Raw genomic sequence first — 23991 nt, 5'->3', positions numbered from 1 at the left:
TTTAAGATTATTTTTTTAGTTAAGTAATCTCTACACCCAGCTGGGGCTCAAAATCAAGACCCTGAGATCAAGAATCACACGTTCCACCGACTGAGCCAGCCAGGTGCCCTGTGATGCCTGTTTTTAGATCTAGGTTTTGAGCATGTGAACATAAGAATTCTGACAGGACTTTGTGATTATTTTAATTTTTATGTTGCTGGCTAGGTTTAAATTTGTTGGTTTTTGTTTTCAGTTGAGGTAAAATTCATATAAAATTCTCTGTTTTAATCACTTACAGGTATACAGTCTAGTAGCTTCTAGTACATTCACAGTGTTGTGCATCCATCCCAGTATCTAACTCCAGAACACTTTGGTCACCCCAAAAGATAATTCCATACCGGTTAAGCAGGTGTTTCCCATTTCTTCTCTCCTTGGCCCTGGTAACCACTAATCTGCTTTCTGTCTCTATGGGTTTGCCTATTTTATACATTTCCTGTAAATAGGATCATACAGTGTTCGGGCTTTTGTGTTGACTTCTTTCACTTAGCATAAGGTTTTCAAAGTTCATCCATTTGTAATATAAGACCACTACTTCATTCCTTTCTGTGCTGAGTTAATATTCTTTCAGTGGATACACCACATTTTACTTATCCATTCATCAGTTCACATATATTTTTATCGTTTCCATTTTTTCACTATTTTGGATAATGCTGCTATGAACATTGAGGTACAGGATGTTTTGTGAATATAGGTTTTTTTTTTTTATTGTCTGTACCTAGGAGTAGGATTACTGGATCAAATGGTAATTTTATGTTTAGCTTTTTGAGAAACTAGCCAGCTGTTTTCTGTAGTGGTTGTACCATTTTATGTTTTCACCAGCGACATATGAATGTTCTGACTTCTCCATGTCCTCACCAACACTTGTCCCTCCCCACCCCTGCTTTTAAAGGATACACAACTGGAATGTTTGTGAAGTGGTTTTCCTTTGCATTCAATTTGGCAAGTATTGCCATCTCAGCAATACAAAATCTTCCATTCCTTGAATGTAGGATGTTTTCCATTTACTTAGATCTTCTTTTAAATTGTAATTTTTTTTTTAATTTTATTTTTTATAAACATATATTTTTATCCCCAGGGGTACAGGTCTGTGAATCGCCAGGTTTATACACTTCACAGCACTCACCATAGCACATAACCTCCCCAATGTCCATAACCCCACCCCCCCTCCCATCAACCCTCAGTTTGTTTTGTGAGATTAAGAGTCACTTATGGATCTTCTTTAATTTAACCACTGTTTTGAAGTTTTTGGTCTTGCCTGTTGTGCTCTTGGCACCTGTTTTACATTTCCTTAAATTTATTCCTTTGTATTTTATTCTTCTGAATGCTTTTGTAAGTGAAATTATTTTCCTCATCTTGAGGGGAAAGCATTTCATTATTTTTTTAAAAAATATTTTATTTATTTATTTGAGAGAGAGAGAGACAGTGAGAGAGAGCATGAGCGAGGAGAAGGTCAGAGGGAGAAGCACACTCCCCGTGGAGCTGGGAGCCTGATGCGGGACTCGATCCTGGGACTCCAGGATCATGACCTGAGCTGAAGGCAGTCGCTTAACCAACTGAGCCACCCAGGCGCCCAAAGCATTTCATTATTAAGTATGATGTTAGCTATTGGATTTTCCTAGATTCCTTTTATCGAGTTTAGGGAAATACCCTCTATGCGTAATTTGTTGAATATTTTTATCCGGAAAACATGTTGGAGTTCACCAGCTGCTTTTTCTGTATCAATTAAGATGACCATGTGTTGTTTTTACTTTTTTCTTTAAATATGTTGTATTAATTGATTCTTGCCTGTTGAACCACTTTTGCAGTTCCAGGATAAATCCCACTTGATCGATCATGGGAATGTTCCACCTAATACTCTTCTCGGATTTAGTTCGCTTCTAGTATTTCGTTGAAGATTTTTGCATCTGTATTCATAAGGGGCATTTGTTTAGTATTTTTCATTTTTTGTGGTAACTCTATCTGGTTTGATATCAGGGTAGTACTTACCTCTAAGAATGAGTTAAGAATTGTTCTTCATTTTTTTGAAGAGTTTTGAGAATTATTGATGCTCATTCTTCTTTAAATGTTTGCTGGAATTCATGTAGGAAGCCATTAAGTCCTGATTTTTTTTTTCTTTAATGTTTTCTGGGAACTGATTTACTCTGTTTACTTGTTTCCTATTTAGGTTTATTTAGTCTATATTGGTTTTCTATTTAGGTTTTTAGGTTTTCTATTTAGTCTTTCTAGGTTTTCTATTTTGGTAGTGTGCCTCTTTGTAGAAATTTGTCTATTTCATATACATTGTCTCATTTGTTGCCCCCCACACACACACACATACACAAACCGGAATCATAACAACCAAAAGTGGAAACAACTCAAATGTCTATCAGCTGCTGAATGGATAAACAGAATGTGGTTTTGCAGTGGAGTATTACTCAACCATAAAATGGAATGAAGTACTGACATATGTGACCTCATGGATCATCATTGAAAACATGATAGGTGGGGGGAAAAAAGGTGAGAAGAAACAATACATTATTTAATTCCAACTATATGGAATATCATGAACAGGCAGATTTATAGCGACAGAAAGTAGATTAATGTTTGCCTAGGGCTAGGAGGAACAGCCAAAGGGGGATGATAGCTAACCGGTATGGGGTTTCTATTTGAGGTAATAGAAAGGTTTTAAAATTTACTGTGATAATGATTGCACATATCTTGGAATACACTAAAACTCATTCAGTTGTACTCTTTTAATGAGTTGATTGTGTGGTGTGTGAATTATATCTAAGTAAAGCTATTTTTTTAAAAAGTTTATAAGGGGGGTTGCCTGGGTGGCTCAGTTGGTTAAGCATCTGCCTTTTGCTCAGGTCATGATCCCAGGGTCCTGGGATCTAACCCCACATTGTGCTCCCTACTCAGCAGAGAGCCTGCTTCTCCGTCTCCCTGTGCCTGCTGTTCTGCCTACTTGTGCTCTCTCTCTGTCAAATAAATAAATAAATAAAAATTTTAAACAAAGTTTATAATGTCTTTTTACATTCCTTTTTATTTCTATTAGGTTGGTAGTAATGTCCCCATTTTCATTCCTGATTTTAGTAATTTGGTCCTTTTTCCCCCCTTCATCAGTCTTAAAGATAACATCAATTTTACCAGCTTTTGATTTCAGTGATTCTTTCTGTTGTTTTTCTGTTCTCTATGTTATCACCACTGTAATTAATCTTTATTCTTTCATTCTACTTGGTTAAATCTGCTTTTTTTTTTTTTTTTTTTTTTTTTTTAAGATTTACTTATTTGAGAGAGAGAGAGAGAGGGAGGGAGGGGCCGGAGGTAGGGCAAGGAGAAGGAAGGAATCTCAGGCAGACTCCATGCTGAGCATGGAGCCCACCATGGGGCATGATTGCATGACCCTGAGATCATGACCTGATCTGAAATCAAGAGTTAGATGCTCAACCAATTGAGCCACCCAAGTGCCCCAAAGTTTGCTCCACTTTTTAATATTTCCTTGCTTTGGAAGATGGGATATTGATGGGATATTTTTTCTTTATTAATATTGACTTCTATAGCTGTATAAATTTCCCTCTCAGTGCTCCTTTTACTGCATTCTGTAGGTTTAGACATATTTTTGTTTCCATTCTTCTCAAAGTATTTCGTAATCTCCCTTTTGGTTTCTTCTTTAACCCAGGGGTTGTTTTAAGAGTGTGTTGTTTATACACCAAATTAGTGAATTTTTTTATATTTTCTTCCATTACCAATTTCTAATTTCATTCCATTGTATTCAGAAAAGACAATTTGTGTGGTTTCAATCTTTTAAAATTTATTGAGACTTTTTTTTGTTGCATAATATATTGACCTAGTGGGTATTCCTTTTGCATTCTGCTGTTGCTGAATGGCATTATCTGTGTATGTTTGGTCTGGCTGGTTTATAGTGTTGTTCAAGGTGTCTGTTTTATCATCTTTCTAGTTGGTCTTCATTGAAAGTGATGTCTTGAAATTTCCAACTGTTGTTATTGAACTATCTGTATTTCTTCCTTCAGTTCTGTCTGGTTTTGCTTTGTATATTTTGTTAGTTGTATACATATTTATAATTGTTGATCTTGCTCATGAATTGGCCCTTTTATCATTATATAACATCTTTCCTTTTTCTCGCCTGTAAGTCTATTCTGTTTGGTATTAACATACCACTCCAGCTCTCTTTTGGCTACTGTGTTTGCATGGAATATCTTCTTTCTCTTAATTTACTCTTCAATCTCTTTGTGTCTTTGGATCTCAGATAGGTGTCTTATAGACAGCATATTGTTTGTTGGATTTTAGGATTTTGCAGAATTGGGTTGTACCTTTGGTTCTGCCCTGTACAGCTCTAGCACTTTCAAAAGCTATTTAACCTTCATTAGCTCTGAGTTCTCTCAGGTGTGACATGAAAGTGATGGTTAGATACTCTCTCCAGTGTATTTCATAGTTATGCTAGTTTGTGATATTAGACAGATGACATTTTGCTGCTAAGGAATTCTGATTACTTTAATTTATTACAAAGAGGAGTAAAATTTTAGGAAAGTAGCTTCATAAGCAATACCTGGCTTCTCAAATGGCAAGTGTTCCTATATGCTAAAAGAGGCTAATTTTCACACCACGGGACACTATTTCATACACGATTATCAGTAGTGTATTCCCAACATTTCTTACATTGTTCATTTTTTTCTCTTCATTATGAAACAATTTTTGATGAGTAACTCAAGCTAAAGGTTTCTTGTTGTCACCTCGCCTCATTCCATCTCTGTCTCAGTTGTGTACAGTTTATTAATTATGCTTCAACTGCACTCATTTTTTATTTCTCTTTGATTTGTTCTTACAGAATAAAGGGTATGTAAAATAGAAAGTGAAACTGCCACGCAGGACTCCACAGATGACCCCATCTGACCTCCTGGGGCTCTGTTGTGAGTGGTCTGAGTAGATAGCACTGAGGTCTCTTCAAGCGTAAAATCTCATGGTCTCCGTGAGGTTGCATAGGTCCTATCCCTTTTGTTCCCTCTGCCTTCGTGAAAGTATCAATCTAGGAGTCTCATTTTGCAGATATCTGGAAACAGATTTTCGGATTAATCAAACCTCTTACTCTTAGCCCTTAGAGCAAATTAATTGACTTTTTTTTTTTACTTGTTCTTAACAGAGTATCCATAGTATTTCTTGGTTTGAAATACTGTCTTAGATGGATACCCAAATTAGCAAGCCGAGCCACATCCCTCTTGCTTTTTACTGATTCTGCACCACCAGGCAGTGCCTAGCTCAGGCAGGGGAAGCCTGGACCTATTGAATGCCTGGGAAATGTCTTACTTTCCTCGACTTTTTTGTGGTTTTGGTTCATTTGCAGCATCTTTTGGATCCCTGTGGTCATGGAATTGAAAAGGGTTGGCACCACCTTCTTAGTGTGATTCAAAGAAGTTTCTGTACTTAGCAAAATCAGGGACAAGTTTCTATATGTGAATCTGTTTTTAAAATTTTGGTAGGTGATCCCATGGAGCATTAGGGGTTAAGAAACAGGTTGCAAATGTAGCCATTTCTAATTCAACAAACTCAAAATCTAGCGACCTCAGTCTTTCTGGGGTCCTTTTTCTGACTGAGTAGTGAATGTATGGTTTCCACAGGGTGCAAAGCTTGGATCCGACTGCTGCAGGAAGCACTGGAGGCGGCAGGGGATGATTCTTTGAATGGCATGGAAAGTAAACTTCATTCATAGTAGCTGGAAATAGCCTATCAGAAAACCTCTCTGAAGTACAGTGGATACTCACTAGTTGCAACAACAGAATTTGGGCCCTTTTACCATTTAATAAGTGTAAAGGAAAATACCAGTATAATATGATTATTTGGGAATGAGTTGTAAATAGAATTGTAACTTAATGCTGGCCTATGATAGTTAATGGATTTATGTTGGGCTATGACTGACAGAATAAATTAGGAGACAGCAAATGGTTCTTGGGGTGGAATTGGCTCAGCAAAATTGTGTTGTGAAGGCAACAGCGTACCTCCTTTCCTTCTGAGCCACATTCCAGATAGGGAGTTCACAGAAAGGAGGTATTGATTTTACATTAAAACTGACACTTGATACTACAAAACAGTGTCACTGATTTGAAATAGAATGATGCAGGATTTTCCTTATCAAGATACTGTACTTGAATGGGGAGTTCACAAACTTTCTATTGTTAAACTTAATTTATTATTCTGTCCGTATTAACTTATATTTATTAACAATGGTAAAATGACAATACAGGAAAAAATAAGTTTCCTTGTGAAACACAGGACTCCTCTTGGATTTCTCACACTGACCTTTCTAACTTTTCATTGTGGGTTTGGAATGTGGGGAGTGTTTGGTAAAATCTGGAACACCTCTTATTTTCATTTTAGGTTACTTCTAGGAATTCTTGAGGAAATGAGTGCTCACTTCTCAGAAGGGGCTTATCATTTCTCCTCTTTAACTCTACTCATTCAACAGTGTCTACTGACTTCTCTAAATCTGCATGGTTTTTTGTTTCTGTTTGGCCAGAGACCATTCTGGGAATAGAAAAAATACTGATATTTGAGACCTTTTGCATTTTTTAAACATTTTTCAGAAGTTGTTGGAAATCAGCATTTCTTTGTGACACGTTATATAGGGGTTTTCTGACTGGGGCTTTTTTTTTTTTTAATAATCCTTTGGAGGAAGTGGCATTTTTATTATAAAACCAAGGAAACTAAGTTTTATCAGATGACGTAGGCTTGTGAGAATCTGGTTTAAATTTTGAACCTAAATATCCAGTCCTAAATCTCAGCCTCTTTTTATTGTAGCCTGCTGCCGGAAGTAACATGTGTTGGTATGTCTGTATTTTTCATTCATTGAACAAGGATCATTTAAGACCTTAGCTCCATTGTACTGTCCTGTCTTATATCCTACGGGAAATACAGTAGGAGGAGACCCAGGTCCTCTTGAAAATCTATAGGAGCTACATAAGGAGAGGCAAATGTACCAGGAAGAGCAGCTAGATGATTCATCTCTACGAGATCAAGTGCTTAGAAACCCACGCCAGAATTTAGTCAGAGTGAGTCAGTGTACAAGCCTGCACTGCATTGCATAAGCATTCTTGAATGGGAGGTCAGTCTTGGACTTTTTTTTTTTTTTCCCCTTTTAACTCCTAGAGATAAATAAGACTATAAATGTGTTGTTACCATGTCATTTCATTGTGTTTTAGGTGCTAGGGTACTGGTGAGCAAAACATACCAAAATCCCTGCCTGCAAGGATTGTTATATTTTCAAGGGGGAAGATGAAATACGTGATACATAAAACTTCGATTGTGTAAATTAAATGTAAATATGTAGAAAGAGTATGTTGGCTGGTAAGTGGTACGGTAAAAATTAAAGTAGGATTAGGAAGATAAGTGTGAGTGTATGGAATTGCAATTTTCGTAGGTCAAGGAATATTTTACCAAGAAAGTGACATTTGCGCAAAGGTGTGAAGGAGTCATCAGACATCTAAGGTCAGAGTGCTGTGGGCACTGGGAGCAACCACTGTACAGGTCCCTAGACGGGAGCTGCCTGGCATAGTTGAGGAATAGCAAGGGGAGATCATGGACAAGTAGCTGGACCGCACAATAGCGGCGGTTATGGGAGATGATAAGGGGGGGTTATGGGCTGTTGTAAAGTTTTAATTTTTACTCTAGGTGAGATGGAGCCAATGGGGGGCTTCGACCAGAAGAGTGTCAGGAGTGCCTATATTTTTAAAATTCATTCTACTAGGATGAGAACATCACCTGTCTAGGAGTTGTTAAATTGATGTTTCACAGAGAACTTATGTAATACATTTGAATATCAAATATAATTTTTCTACCATATCACATAAATACTTTTTTTTTAAAGACTTGTTTATTTATTTGACGGAGAGTGAGACAGCCAGAGAGGGAGCACAAGGAGGGGAAGTGGGAGAGGGAGAAGCGGGCAGCCAAATGCGGGGCTCAATCCCAGAACCTGAGCCAAAGGCAGATGCTTAACCACCCAGCCGGCCCTATTAAATACTTTAGTAAATTTCTCTTTACTTGACCTGGAGACTTGACAGAATAGCCTTCTGATAACCTGTTTACTTGTAGTCAAACATACTGAAAATACTGAAAGGATAGCGCAGTGAGATTTTGTGGGCCTACCAGTTAGGTTCAACTTTGCTGTATCTATCTAGCAGTCTAAATGATTTTTATTTTGTTTTTGGTGAACTATTTCAAAGTAAGTTGTAGACAGCATGAGTCTGCACCCTAGATAATTCAGCATGCGTCATCTTATAGGAATAAGGACGTTCTCCTATATAATTAACGCATATAGTGCATCTTGGTCCCTTTTGAGGCTGGCAGCCCTTCCTCCCCCAGGGAGTTGGAATGTATGTGCGTATTCAAGGGTCTGTCAAAGACTTATTTATTGTAACCCCCATTTGTATTTCCTGATGTCAAGTATTGGTTTTATTTATTTAATTTTTTGCCTCTGAGTAGATTTACTGTCTGTATCTTAATTTTGGTTTAGAGAAATTTGAAAGATTGAGTTAATCGGTGCTTGTTGCTTACAGTTGACTATGTATGCTCTAGGGCTGTTGAATCACAAGTAGAACGTTCAGAGAAGATTCTTTTATGTCAGTGAGTAGATTGTCCACTGAGCTCCGTAACACCCTGTGGAATATGGGGCTGCAAAGAGTGTATCTTGAGCCATTGGCCCCCCTCTGTGTAGAAGAGCCCAATTAATCACTTCTAGTTTTTAGGAAAGTTAAAAACTAGTCTCTAGTCCATCAGGAGATTAAGAGCACCCTGACAATAATGTCGAAAGGGTCACTTTCTAGGAACAGGAAACCCAGAAGTGACTGTTCTAGTTCTTGCCTCAAGATACTAGTCATCGCTTATAAATAGCCTCATTCTTCTCATCACGAGGATTTCCATAACATTTTAAAAATCAGGCACTTTTAGAACACCATGTGTGAAAATATGCTAGGCTGGTGAAGCTAAGCAAACAGTGGAACAGTATTTGATTATGGGACTTCCATCACGTAGAGTGGCTTCTCTGTCCTCTTTGCCAATATTCTGTTTGAAGGGCTCTTCTAGATATCAAGAGGCAGAGAAGGATAGAGTCACTTTTCTTAGCAGCTTATAATTGGACGTTTAACCTCTAAGAACTAGCTAATGCTGGCTGGGATTTAAGTGACTTGGCTAAAGACCCATATTTATTAAATGGTAGGATACGTATTTCTAAGAAGAAATTGGCTTCCATTATATAATGTAATTATATAATGCTTTTGGGGACTTTTATCAAATTATGCCTTTTGTTTACTTGATGGAGATCTCTTGCTATAGGCTACTATGTAGGACATAAGTAATACCCTCTCTTCAGGGCATCTGGGTGGCTCAGTCTTGGTAAAGCATCCAACTCTTGATTTCAGCTCAGGTCATGATCCCAGGGTCTGAGATGGAGCCCTGTGGTCAGCAGGGAGTCTGCTTTTTTCCTTCTCCCTTTCCCCGTGCTCCACACCTCACTACACACACTCTCTCATACAAACAATTAAGTCTTAAAAACAACCACAACAACAACACTCTCTATTAATTGGGTCTGTTTTTTGTGATGGGCTACACGTGTGTAGAAAAATAATTCAGTGTTCAAGGATTAGGGCCATAGTAAAGCATAGATATACATAGTATTAATTGTTCAAGGAGGACTGTAAGAGTTAGCACAAAGGGACATGTAAGTTTAGACTGAGGAAGACTTCACAAAGAAAGGATTTGAACTGAACAATGGGAAGGAGGTTTAGGATGTCAGTGAGCCAGGCTGGAGGAAGGATTCGGTTCTGCAGAACAATGAATAAAGGCACAGAGATGGCAACAGAGGGTGGGACATAAACTGGCTTAGCTGCAACCCAGAGTTCAGATAAGAACAGGGAGAGATCAGATGCACAGCTAGATGGGAGCAGAGTCACAGCGGATGGTGCAGGCTGCAACTGTATCCTGGTAGCTCTACGGAGCACTGATCTACTCCAGGGAATGACATGGTCTGTTTCCCGTAAGTGTTGAGTGAATTCCTACCATCGGCCTTACTCTGTTCCCTGAGAAGACACAAATTATTGGACCTGCAGTTCTCAAACATTTTTGGTCTCAAGCCTTCTTTATGCCTTTTAAAAATAATGAGGAACCCAAAATGCTTTAATTTATTTGAATTATATCCTTTGATATTAACTGTATCTGAAATTAAAACAGAAACTTTGAAACCAAAACAATACACAGGTGCATGTTCCTGTAGCTGACTTCATTGTGCGTCATGCAGCTTCTGGAAAGCCATGCTCCACTCTTAGTAGAGGAGAGTGGAAAGGCAAATAACATTTTTGTGTTGTTATAAAAATAGTTTTGACCTTGGGGACCTTTCTGCCATGGTTGGTGGGGGTGGGGGGGGTGGTACCTGGACCACACTCTGAATTTCTGATTTAAACATTTGTCCTTGAAGAATATTCAGTTAGGGTGGGGAGACATTATAAGTAGGTAGGTAGGAAAGGGAGGTAGAAAAGAAGGAAGGGAGGGAGGGAGGTGAAAGACAAAAGACAAATATAGGTAGAGGCCCAAGTGAAGGAAACAGTTATGCTTGGGTCATTTAGGGAAGACTTCACAGAGGCAATAACTTTTAAACAATAAGGAAAGAGGAAAAAAGGACAAGCATGTGTGGCATATTCTGGAAATAATACCAAGAAGTACTGTGACCAAGTGCAGCCAAACAGATGTGTGTGGAGGGGGTGATTTTGAAGGGCTTTTACCTTATGGAAATCAAGAAGTCGCCAGGAAAAAGAAATAACAGGATTCAGTCTGTTTTAGGAAGTACCTGCAGACAGTTTACAGATGATGGGCAGGAAATGGAAGAGTTCCCACCAAATAATCATAGTTCTTTCCCGGAAGCATCATTACTTATTTGTAACTCCACTTTTTTTATTTTTGCAAGCATTTCGTTCTCTCCTCCAAGTTGCCTTTCCTGGTTCTTTCAGCTCTTAGGGGTTGATTCCTAGATCTCCTCATTCTCCTTTTGCTGGCAGTATTATCACTGGACTAAAAAGCACTTGGTTGCCAAAGCTAGGAGAAAGGTGTGGTGCCCATGGAGGACAGTGTTCTGGCCTGGTGGGTGGAAGGAGATAGAAGCTCAGCACTCCAAGGGTGAAAGAGACATGCAGCTAAAGTAGGTTTGGGGGTACCGGGCAAACGTGGAGGCGGAGGCCTGGAGTCAGTTGGGGGATCAGTGTTGCAACATTGTGGGAGACAGAACAAGAAATAGAGTGGAATCAGACTGGTATTACCATTTCCTGAATCTGGTCTCTGAAGATACTGTTCTCTTGTGGCTGCCAGCTAATTGGCCTCTCAGCCTTGGTTGAGTTTCGTTCAAACGTCCAGGAGGTGTATAGATAGTCTCCTATTGCTGCATAGTCCGTTATCACAAAGCTGGTAACTTGAAACTGGATATATTTATTGTCTCATTGCTTCTGTGATTCAGAAGTTTGTGCGCGGCCTAACGGGACCCTCTGATGGGGATATTGTGAGGCTGCACTCAAGGTGGTGGCTAGGTTGTGTTCGCAGCTACTAAAGAATCCACTTCCGTGTTCACTCCTGTCGTCAGAATTTATTTATTTCTAGTTGTAGAACTGAAGGCTCCAGCTCCTTGCTGGCTGTTAGCCAGAAGCTACCCTCAACTACCAGAGGCCACCACCCACTGTTCTCACCAACCGTGCTTCCCCACCATGGCAGCTTGCTGCATCAGGCCCGCAAGGAGTTTCTAGAGTGAGTGTAGTAAAGAGGGGGCCTCCTATAACTGACCATTGCATCGCCTTCCCCTTACTCTGTCGGTTAGATACACGGTCACAGGGGCGCATGGGTGGCTCAGTGGGTTAAGGCCTCTGCCTTTGGCTCGGGTCGTGATCTCGGTCCTGGGTTCGGGCCCCGTGTTGGGCTCTGCTCGGCGAGGAGCCTGCCTCCCCCTCTCTCTCTGCCTGCTTGTGATCTCTGTCTGTCAAATAAATTAATTAATTTTTAAAAAAGAAAGAAACACGTCACAGGTGCTGCTAACACTCAGGGGAAGGGGACTGTACAAGGACATGAAAACCATGAGTTAGGGATCTGTGGGGCCACTCTAGAATCTCACCACCTTGGTAGCCATTCTCCTGGGGTTCTGGTCACACCCCCTGTTTGCCAGTGTCCCTCAATTCCCAGCATTAACGTTAAGACCTTAAGAGTTACAGACCTCCACAGTATCTGTATTCATAAGCAGAATTGTCACAGTATGAACTTTACTATCAGAAGGTTCAGCAAACATTTTCTGTAAAGAGCCATGATAAAAATTTCAGGCTCCTGCAAACCAGACAGTCTGTGTCATAATTACTCAGACCTGCCTTTGTAGTGCAAAAGCAGCTGTAGACCATATTTAAACAAACAAATGTGGCTGCATTCTAATGAAACTATATTTACAGAAATAGGCAGCAGGGCTGTAGTTTGCTGACCCCCAGTCAATCAGATCGGTCAGCTGTCTCTGACCCATTAGTAACATTTTAAGAGAATGGGACAAGAGCCAGTGATTCATGACTGACCCTTTAAAGGAAAATCAAAAGTCGCATGGGGAGGGAAAGTCACAGAGGGCCTGTCAGATTGGGAAGGACCTTTGGAAGTTCAGGACAGAATGAGAGCCCTCTGTTGGTGTCACTGAGGCAATGCCACGGGCCACGGCAAGAGCTCTTGTTAGTAGAGAGGTAGGAGTAGGGTGCAGTCCTAATAACTAATAACACAGTTAATGCTAATAACATTAGTTAATAACTAATAACATAGTTAATGCTAGTAACATTAATATCGTTGAACACTTACAGAGCCAGTTTGCATGAAATAATTCGTTTAGTCATTAGCACTGCTCTTAGGAAGGAGTGCTATCATTGTTCTCCTCTTGTAGATAAGCAGACCCAAGTGTCTGTCAGCTAAGTAGCTTGCCCACGATCACTTCGGCCAGTCACTTCAGGGGCAGAATTTGAACCTAGACAGTCTGGATCCAGAACTCGCCCACTTCTTCTAGAGTAGGGGCAAGGAAATTTTGGTTCTTAGGCCACATCCGGATTGTCACCTGCGTTTAGTTAGCCCGTAGTATCTGAGAGTCGTTTTTGCATTTTTAAATGGTTGGAAAAAATAAGAGTACTCTTTTGTGACGTACAAATGATAGGACGTTGACGTCTCAGTGTCTGTAAAGTTGTATTGAAACACAGCCACACTCCTTCAGTCCCAGGCTGCTCTCACGGCCAGTGCTGTGCTGCTGGGGAGAGCTGGCAGCAGCTAAGCCTCATGCACCCTGCAGAGATGTGGAGAGGAGAGCTATTCTCTGCCCTTCGCAGAGCCCTGTTCTCTGGCATAAGGTCTGACTGTGAACCGTGATGCTGGTATTTTCCCCTGGCTGACTGGGCAGTCCTCTCCTAGCTCAGTTAGTTATGTGTCAAAGGATTTTGTACTTTCTCCGCCTTTGTGTGTTTGGCATTGGCCCACTGGTTTATGTTATGTGCCTTCTTGCTTAAATTTGGAACTTTTTAAAAATTCATTCTAGTATCATCTTCATTTATCCCCGCAGACACGGGTCAGACCACACATTTGTAGAGAAGGATTCTCAGCCGTCTAGTTTATAGACGTCAACAAGACGGCATGGCATATGGGAAGGGGTGCAACCTCTTAAGCGTTTACGCTTCCAACCAGAATTCAGACCAAGGAGAAGCTGTTGTTTTGTGTTCCTTTTTCCAAGAAGATGTCTAAAAGCAGCTTGAAAAAATGTTTTGTAGGATAGAAACCACTTTCCATACTCCTCCACATGGCATCTTGAGGAACACACAACTCCTAATTAACTCTTAATAGACATCTCATTAAAGGTCTGAGCACTGGCCGCAGGCTTCTTCCCTTTAACTGTACCATCATTGTATGGATAGGTGTTAATATTATGTGACTGTTCATCATGGGCTCATAGCTAATAAAAAGATTTAATATCAAATGTGACTGATTATCAGCTTTTAAATGACGACCCGCAACCTCTTCAGAATGTGGAACTATAGGTTGCGGGTCGTCATTTAAAAGCTGATTATCTTAAAAAAAAAAAAAAAAAATACTGCACTCCTCCCACATAATACTCACTCTGTAATTAAGCTGACTTAGCAAAGGTGGCCTAAGGCCCGTTCAATTAACAGTAACTTGTGAAGTTAGGTTTGTTGTTTTTTCTTTTTAAACTCCATCTGTGTTTGGTTTTTGTTCAAATTTCGTTTTTATATCTTAATGTGTTGTAATGCATGCTGTGTATTTCATCTGAGCTAAGAATTAGAGCATTAACGGAGCACCTGGGTGGCTCAGTGGGTTAAAGCCTCTGCCTTCGGCTCAGGTCCTGATCTCAGGGTCCTGGGATCAAGCCCCACATCGGGCTCTCTGCTCAGCAAGAAGCCTGCTTCCCTCCTCTCTCTCTGCCTGCCTCTCTGCCTACCTGTGATCTCTGTCTGTCAAATAAATAAATAAATAAATAATCTTAAAAAAAAAAAAAAAAAAAGGATTAGAGCATTACCAGCATCTCTGTCTCTCCCTTGTCTTTTCACTTCCCAACTGCCAGCACTGAGAATCCTAAATTTTTTTAAATTTTTTTTCTTCTTTTTCTTTTTTTGAGAATCCTAAATTTTGAAATACCATTCGACTGCTTTCTGAGTGACTCTTATCACAAAGAAAGATGTACTGAATATGTTAGATGTAATTTTGTTTTTAAACTTTATAAAACATGGTTTATTTGTACTTCTGAGACTGTTTTCCTTACTCTTGGGTTTTCGGTGTATATCTGTGTAGGTACAGTGTGCAGGTCGGCACAGTTCATTTATGTCCACTGCTTTGAAATAGGCTGTGATGTGATGTGATGTAATCCACTTTAATCATCTGTCCTTCCATTACTGGATGGGCATTTTGGGTTGTTCCTGTTTGTTGCTGTTTGTTGCATCTCAAACGTGCATGTCCAGTCTTGTTCGTACCTCACAGGGCACCTCTGTGCAGGGTTTTACTGAGATGAGATGCTTCTCCAAGGGTGCTTGGTGGACTGGTTGTCACACTGGGACAAGGAGTTGGCATCATTCAGCGGCCCTCTGTTTAAATTGGTTGTTACTTTTTCATAAGCTGAATTTTTTGGTGAAGGAAATTTAGAGCATTGAATATTTTGAATGTTGAACCTTGATCATTCTTGTGTAACTTCTTACTTTGTTGTAGACTAATCCTGTGAGTTGTAGGGTTTTAGGAAATTCTGGTTTTTTCCCCAGAGTGAGTGAGTGTATGTATCAGTTGACACTTGGACCATAACACTCAATCATACACTTCCTAGTGTTAGGCTCTGCGGATATAGCGGGTGTAAAGTAACATATCATTATGGTTTTATTTTATTTTTTTATTTTTTAAAGATTTTATTTATTTATTTGAGAGACAGCATAACCAGGGGGAGTGGCAGAGGGCAAGGGAGAAGCTGGCTCTCCACAGAGCAGGGAGCCTGATATAGTGCTGGATCCCAGGACTCCTGGGATCGTGGCCTGAGCCAAGGATAGACACTTAATGGACTGGGCCACCCCAGGCCCCACTCCGTTGTCATTTTAAATTACACTCCTCTGTAACTCATTTGAGTATCTTCTGTTTCCTGGTCATACACACATCATTCTATAACATAACTACTTTGTCTTTTGCTCACTTTTTAATTAATAGTTTTTATGATTTGCTTTTTATAAATCTGATACACTGCTCTAGTTGCTGTGCTGCCTGTGTTTTCTCCTGTTTGATCATTTGTTCTTTCTTTTTGGCAACTTTTAATGAAAAGAAGTCCTTGATCTTATTAATAGAGTGAAGTTGGGGCTCCTTGGTGGCTCAGTCGGTTAAGAGACCGACTCTTGATTTCGGCTCAGGTCATGATCTCAGGGTTGTGGGATCGAGAGCACCCCCTCATCGGGCTCTGTTCTGAGCGTGGAGTCGGCTTGAGATTCTTTCCCTCTCCCTGCTCCTCCCACCACTCACGTTCTCTCTTTCTTAAACAAACAAAATCTATTTTTAAAAATAATAAAATAATAGAGTGAAGTTAATTAGTCCTTTATGATTAGCACTTTTTGTATCATGTTGAAAATACAGTTCAGGTTTTGCTGTTTTCATGTGTCTTTATCTAGAATTGGTTTTTAACATATGGAAAGTGGTTGCTTCTGTATGTTAATTCTGTAGCTAACCACCTTGCCCTGAGATGATTTCTAGTAACTTTTTGGCCAATTCTTCCAGGTATACAGTTCTATTCTCTACAATCAAAACTGCTTGCTTCATTTTCTTAGTTGACTACTTTGGGCTACAGCCACTCTGGCAGCATGGAGGGTGTGCCTGGGTGGCTCAGTGGGTTAAAGCCTCTGCCTTCGGCTCAGGTCATGATCCCAGGGTGTTGGGATCGAGCCTTGCATCGGGCTCTCTGCTTGGCGGGGAGCCTGCTTCCTCCTGCCTCTCTGCCTACTTGTGATCTCTGTCAAATAAATAAAATCTTTAAATATTTTTATTTTTTATTTTTTTATTTTTTATTTGACAGAGAGAAAGAGATCACAAGTAGGCAGAGAGGCAGGCAGGGAGAGAGGGGGAAGCAGGCTTCCCGCTGAGCAGGGAGCCCGATGCAGGGCTCGATCCCAGGACTCTGGGATCATGACCTGAGCCGAAGGCAGAGGCCTTAACCCACTGAGCCACCCAGGTGCCCCAATAAATAAAATCTTTAAAAAGAAAAAAAAAGAGAGAGAGAGAGAGACATGGTAACACTGTTACCTGTGTCCTACTCTTGATTTTGGAGGAGATATTGTCAGCATCTCTGCAGGAAGGATGGCGTTTGTTGTAGGATTATTGATAACAGTCTTTTGGGGGCTCAGGAGCTTCCCTTGTTTCCTGGGTTTTCCAGGAGCTTGTCTTGAAAGATACTGAGTTTTATCAGATACTTCATGGGTGTGATTAAATCTATAAATTTATAGACTCATAAATGTTAAATTATCTTTCTGATACTGTCGTATTGATTTGTCATAATGTGGTGCCTTTTTTCTACACTGCTGTATTCTGTTTTCAGGTTTTTTGCTTAGGAGATTCTCATTTGGGATTATGAGTGAGATTTAGCCTAGTGGCTCTACTGTACCTTATCTGTTGTCTGTATCTAATTTGTAAATCAAAAGTATACTGGCCTCATAGAATGAATTAGGGGGTATTCTCTCTTCTTTCCTATAGAAAAGTTTAAGTAAGATTGTGTTCCTCTATTCCTTACAAGTTTTATAGAATACCCCCAATAAAAACACCTGGACCTGTAGTGGTTTGGTTTAAGTTTTAAAATTATTTTTTTTTTTGTTGTTATGGGACTACTCAGGACTTCTTTTCTTCTTGAATCTGTTTGGTAAAATACATTTTCTAGTAATTTGTCCATTTAGTTTTTCTATTTGGCATAAGTTTTTTTTTTTTTTTAAGATTTTATTTATTTATTTGACAGACAGATCACAAGTAGGCAGAGAGGCAGACAGAGAGAGAGGGAGGAAGTAGGCTCCCTGCAGAGTAGAGAGCCCAATGCAGGGCTCCATCCCAGGACCCTGAGACCATGACCTGAGCCGAAGGCAGAGGCTTTAACCCACTTAGCCATCCAGGCACCCCTGGCATAAGGTTTTTGGGAGTTCTTTGTCACTTCCAATTTGACCTTTCCCCATTAATAGTTATGACCCTTCTTCCAGTCCTTATACAATTAATTTGTGCCTTCTTTGTCTTTTCTTGATCTATCACATCAGTTTATCGACTTTATTATTTCAAAGAACCAGGTTTGGGGTATATCGAGTCTGTTTTATGTTTTAACTCTATCGTATTTTTGTTTTTTATTGCTTTGATTTTTATCCTTGTTATGTTTTTCTCTGTACCTTCTATATTCTGTTGTTCTTTTTCTGCTTCTCAAGAATATAGAGTGTGGGGACGCCTGGGTGGCTCAGTTGGTTAAGCAGCTGCCTTCGGCTCAGGTCATGATCCCGGTGTCCTGGGATCGAGTCCCGCATCGGGCTCCTTGCTCATCAGGGAGCCTGCTTCTCCCTCTGCCTGCCATTCTGTCTGCGTGTGCTTGCTCTCTCTCCCTCTCTCTCTCTGACAAATAAATAAATAAAATCTTTAAAAAAAAAAAAAAAAAGAATATAGAGTGTGTAAACATCAAGCTTTTTTTGTTTTTCTGATAAAAGTTTAAGAAGCCTTTATATTTCCTTCTTCGTGCTATTTTTACTGACTCCCAAAATTACATTTCTAAGCACAGAGAAATTTATCTGTATATTTTAAACTTAATTTCATTGCATTATGGTTAGAAACCTTGGGATGTGTGTCACTGACTTTTTGAAATCTGTTAAAGTTTGCTCTTTACTTAATTTGTGACCAGTATTTTTAAATGTAACATGTGAGGTTGAAATTAAATACATGCTCTGGTGAGCATAGAACCGGCTTGCTTCATTTACATCCACTGTTGATCTTAATTGAGTAAAGTATATTCAAATCCCCACTGTGAGGCACATTTTCACTTCTGTCCTGCCGTTCTGTCAGCTTTTGCATTATGTAGTTTGACACTTTTATTAGGTTCCTAAAAGTACGAAAAGTTAAATTTTTCTGGTGAATTAAGCCTTTTCTTCATCACATTGTCACCCTCCATTTCTAACAGTGCTCTATTCTTGACACCTGTATTAAGTAACAGTACTGTGAAAATAGCACCATTCCTTGGATTGGCTTTTGCCTGGCTTACCTTTTCTTATGCTTTTGTATTTTTCCCATTTTCATGGTCTCCGTATGGATCATTTCTTTAGAGGTGTTTTATAGCTTTGTACTTTTCTTTTTACCTGGTTTAATCTGTTTCCCTTTGCTTTATTTCTAGAAAATTTTTTGATCTAAAAAAAATCTCTGCACATCTCTCATATGCTCTTGTTGGCTAGAGATCTTTAGTATTCTCTCTTTTAATGATCTGTTGCATTGACAGCTGTGCTGGATTCGGGATCTGGCAGATCTCATCTTGGTAGTAATCCTTGAGTGCTGAAACTGTCGATTAATGTTTGTGCTCAGTGTTCGTGGCTTCCTGTTTTGGTGTTTTGCTCTGCTCTTTGTGAGCTCATTACTTGGACGGCTACAACTGGGATTGGAAAAACTGCAGAGGATTCTGTTTCTCTTAGTAGCCAGGGGTTGCCCCTGGCTTGAGATCCCATTTGGCCACCTCCTCTGGCCGGCTCTGTAGAATCCCGGGCTTCTTCTCCTGCCCTGGATCTGGCTGGTCTAGGACTCTGCTTCCTGATGCTGAGCTCCTCTAAGCACATATGTCTGGGTGTGACCCTGGCTCCACTCCTTCCACACTCTGGCCCCACTCCTGTCACTGTAGTCTTCTGGTATTTTTTGGAAGGTGGTAATCTACCTAATGCGAGATTCGTGATATCCCAGACTATCATGTCCCCGAATTCTGGAAGCAAGGTTTGCTTCCATCTGCAAGAATTAGAGCAAGAGGGATTTTCCTATTCAATAACTTTAACACAATTAGTTTTAAATATGTTTGTTTAGGTATGTTTTTTAAGTATTCTCATTGAGGATAAATGCTGTTAGTCTTGTCATTTACAAAAGGATAATATTCGAATGAAAACTGTAGGATATTTGAATGTTTTTATTTAAAACCACAGCAAACCCTCATTATGTGTGAAATATGTGTTTCTGTATAAAATTCTAAAACCAAAAATATTTATCTGATTGTATTTTGTTTGTTTTTAAAATCTTCATTAATGGGGCGCCTGGGTGGCTCAGTGGGTTAAAGCCTCCGCCTTCGGCTCAGGTCATGATCCCAGAGTCCTGGGATCCAGCCCCGCATCAGGCTCTCTGCTCAGCGGGGGGCCTGCTTCCCCCTCTCTCTGCTTGCCTCTCTGCCTACTTGTGATCTCTGTCTGTCAAATAAATAAATAAAATCTTTAAAAAAAAATAAAATAAAATCTTCATTAACTTCCTAGCTACAGCATATAGTTAAGACTCCCTTAGTACCACATTCAGGGTCTTCCTCCTGAGGCCCTTACATGCATTATAGTCCCTCCTTCTCATCTCTCCTCTCTCATCTCCCCCTTCCTAGTCATCACCAAGGACTCCCATTTTCCCCATGCCCTTGAATCTTTCTCTCTCTTCCTTTGAAATGTCTTTCTCTATCTTGTACTACCCACCTCCAACCCCAGCCATGTCTGCATGGCTGTAACCGTTTATTCTTCCCCAACTGAAACAGTCGTGCCCTCTGTGCTTCTCACAGCATCTCCTACATACATGTCCGTGATGGACTTCTTGCTTTGTGTCTTTCCCAGCCAGAATGTGAGGTCCTGGAGGTTCAGTGAATATCTAGCTCAGCATTATTTCTCCAGTACATGAAATACTCAAAATACATACTCATTAAGCATTGGTTAAATAGTAATAAGTTACTTGGGGCTCTTTTTTGCTTTTTCGTACTTAAAATTTTTTTAAGGCTATTATTTTTATGCATGCAGAACAATAAAAACCCTCAGTACACAGCTACATGCATTTCCACAAATTAAACACATTCACGTAAGCAGCCCCAAGATCAAGAAGCAGATCATTACCAGCACCTCAGCCTGTCCACCCCCCCCTCCCCTGCCAAAACGCACTACTTGTCTGCCCACCCCTTCCCTGGTTAATCACTGTCCTCATTTCTAACACATTGATTACTTTCGTCTGTTTTTGAACTTCGAAATTAATATAATCATAAAGTCTGTGTTTTATGCTAGACTTCTCATGTCAGCCTTACGGTTGTGAGACTTGTCCACATTATCGTGCATACTCATGTTTCAAACATCACAGCTGTATGGTAGCTTTTACCTTTGTTCCATATTGTGTTACTTGTTCTTATTCTTCTCCTTGTAGAAGGGGCTGAAGAGGACAAAATGGAAACAGATACTGATGGTCAGCAGCCTGAAAAGGTGAAGTCTATCTGTTTGAATTCTCCTATCACAGAAAAGACACAGAGAGAGCATGCCTTTCATAGCATAACGGTTGGGTTTATTTTGATCTTTGATCCCTTTCAGGGAACTACAAATGATTCTATCAGCCATTGGACTTTGCTGGTTTAAGGTATAAGTCTCACAAAGCATAGCAGAGGACATTTTTCACTTAACACATTCAGGGAAGACTTACCCACTCCCCAACCTTTCCTTTTTTTATCCCTTTCAGGCACAGTTGGGAAAATGAGTACAAAATTGTGGTTTTTATGAATATTGAATTATAGGGTTTGGTCCTGTACTTGTGCCAGAAGAGAATTATAGAATATTAAGGGATTTTTTTGTAGGAGAGTTAACTGCCAGCAGGAAAATAATTAGTAAAGTCTTAGTGAGAAGGTGGTATTTGAGGTAGGTTTTAAAGAGCAGGTAGCACTGTAAAGACTGAAACTGAAATAGAGGTGAGGGACTCAAAGATCCCACTGGCTGTGGGGGAGGGATGCTGACGTCAGGGTACAGAAGGCGTCAGCAGAGTGCCCTGTGTTCATGACCCACTCTCCAACTCAAAGAGGTTCTAAATGCCCAGTGAGTGTGGCAGAACAGGACCTCACAGCGTCCTCGAGATCGGAGGCACGTGATTTAAAAATGGGCAAAGGACCTGAATAGACATTTTTTCCAAAGAAGACATCCAGATGGCCAGCAGACACATAAAAAGATGCTCGGTATCATTCATCATCAGGGAAATGCAAACCAAAACTACAGCGAGAGACCCCTCACACCAATCAGAAAAGCTAATAACAAAAAGACAGCAAGTGTTGGCAACAGTGTGGGGAGAATGAACCCTTGTGCACTGTTGATGGGAATGCAGTTTGGTTCAGGCACTCTGGAAAACTGTGGAACTTCCTTAGAAAGTTAAAGGTAGAACTACCATATGATCCAGCAATTCCGCTACTGGGTATTTATCCCAAGAAAACGAAAACACTAATTCAAAAAGATAGGTGCATCCCCTGTATTCACTGCAGTGTTATTTATAATGCCGAGACATGGAGGCAACATGAATGTCCACTGATAAATGAATGGATAATGGAGAAGCGGTGTGTATCTCTCACACGACAGGAATAGTATTACTCAGTCATAAAAAAGAATCCAGTCTTGCCATTCACAACAACATGAATGGACCTAGAGGGTACTATACCAAGTGAAATAAGTCAGAGAGAGAAAGATAGCTTCTTTTAATATTTAACTTAATGTAGAATCTAAAAAACAAAACAGAAACAGCCCCATAAATACAGAGAACAGACTGGCAATTGCCAGAGGAGAAGGGCGTTAGAGAGATGGGCAAAGTAGGTGAAGGAGGATTAAGGTGCAAATATCCCGTTATAAAATAAGTCAGGGGATTGAAAAGTACAGCATAGTGAATATGGCCAATACTGTAATAATGTATGGTGACAGTAACTAGATTTATCATAACATTGTGTAATATATCGAATTGTTGAATCGTTAATGTTTTACACCTGAACCTAATAAAAACCTTGTATGCCAACTATACTTCAGTGGAGAAAAAGAGAAGATTAGGAGTACACGATGAATATCCATTCACTATTTGACTGAACATATACAAGCTGGGATTGCATGTGTTGTTTTAAAATTGTATATAGATAAGGATCGGATAATAGTAAAATTATAGTTCTTATACTGTTCTAAATATTATGCTTTGTACTTTACATTAATGCATTTATGAATTCATCTGGTTCCTAAACAGTCTCATCACATCAGTGGTAATCTCTTCATTTTATAGACAACGTTTACATGATTTGTCCAAGGTCAGAGGGATTTCAAAATCCTTAAACTAAACCACATTCTGACTGGAGGAATTGAAGTTTTCAGTCCCCAGAGCATAGTCACTGATGCCCTATTGTGGCTCTTCCCAAAAACCATTAGCAAATGACTGTATTAAAGGGCTTTGTCAGCTTTTTTATTTTGGCAGCATTCCATCTTGCTTCTGTGTTAATCAGTTTAAATGCTCTTGGTCCTTTTGGACAGGTATTTGATAATTCATTTGTTTATTTATGAAGCCATTCTCTGTTTAACCAGGAAGCAATATACATGAATTTCCATGATACCTTTGGAAATTGTGACCCTGGCTTTATAGCAGAGGGCACAGAGAGGGCAGGGACTGTGGTTTAGAGCTGTATTGACATGTGAGCACTCAGGTATTGAGGAAGTGAAAGGTATTTCTTCAAATTTATTAATTTCTTTTCTAGCTCTTCTAAGACCCTTCTGAACCCAGTTCATTTCCTGCCAAAAATAGTAGAGGCTTTTGTTACTCTAAGGTAATGTCACTTTAGAAGGACTGTTTTTGCTCACTCTTCTATTCTCTTCTTTTGTACCCCTTATAGGCAGAAAACAAAGGAGAAAATGAAACAGATGAAGGTGACAAAGCACAAGATGGAGAAAATGAAAAAAACAGTGAGAAGGAGCAGGACAGTGAAGTTAGTGAGGATACCAAATCAGGTAATTTCAAGGAAACTCTTTAGACTGCATTTATTTTATTTATTTTTTTTTAAAGATTTTATTTATTTGAGAGAGAGAGAGCTGAAGGAGGGGTAGAGGAAGAAGGAGAGAATCTCAAGCAGACTCCCCACTGTGTGTGGAGCCCGATGGGGGACTTGATCTCATGACCCCAAGATCATGACCTGAGCCAAAATCAAGAGTTGGATGCTTAACTGACTGAGCCACCCAGGTACCCCCTTTTTAGACTTCATTATGTGAAATTAAAAAGCACTGGAGAAGTGTGGGCAGTTTAATTACAAAGTAATATTTCCTTACTCATTTTGTGTTTGTTTGTTTGTTTCTTTCTTTCTTTTTTTTTTTTAAGATTTTATTTACTTGTTTGACAGACAGAGATCCCAAGTAGGCGGAGAAGCAGGCAGAGAGAGAGGGGGAA

General features: G+C 39.8%; 1 protein-coding gene across 2 annotated transcripts in view; it reads left to right on the top strand.

Annotated features, from left to right (window-relative positions):
• LOC111143825 (SWI/SNF related, matrix associated, actin dependent regulator of chromatin subfamily c member 1) overlaps positions 1-23991 on the top strand; it is a 172230-nt gene that overhangs the window by 101936 nt on the left and 46303 nt on the right. For both annotated transcript variants that reach the window (XM_022497748.1, XM_022497749.1), the window contains exons 22-23: positions 20974-21029; positions 23444-23558. In XM_022497748.1, coding sequence (XP_022353456.1) covers positions 20974-21029; positions 23444-23558 — 171 coding nt within the window. The remainder of the gene's footprint in view (positions 1-20973; positions 21030-23443; positions 23559-23991) is intronic.

This window comes from Enhydra lutris, unplaced genomic scaffold (assembly GCF_002288905.1).
Source record: "Enhydra lutris kenyoni isolate GAN:26980312 unplaced genomic scaffold, ASM228890v2 scaffoldscaffold10, whole genome shotgun sequence".
NCBI lineage: Eukaryota > Metazoa > Chordata > Mammalia > Carnivora > Mustelidae > Enhydra > Enhydra lutris.
This window is presented reverse-complemented; position numbering and strand designations above follow the sequence as displayed.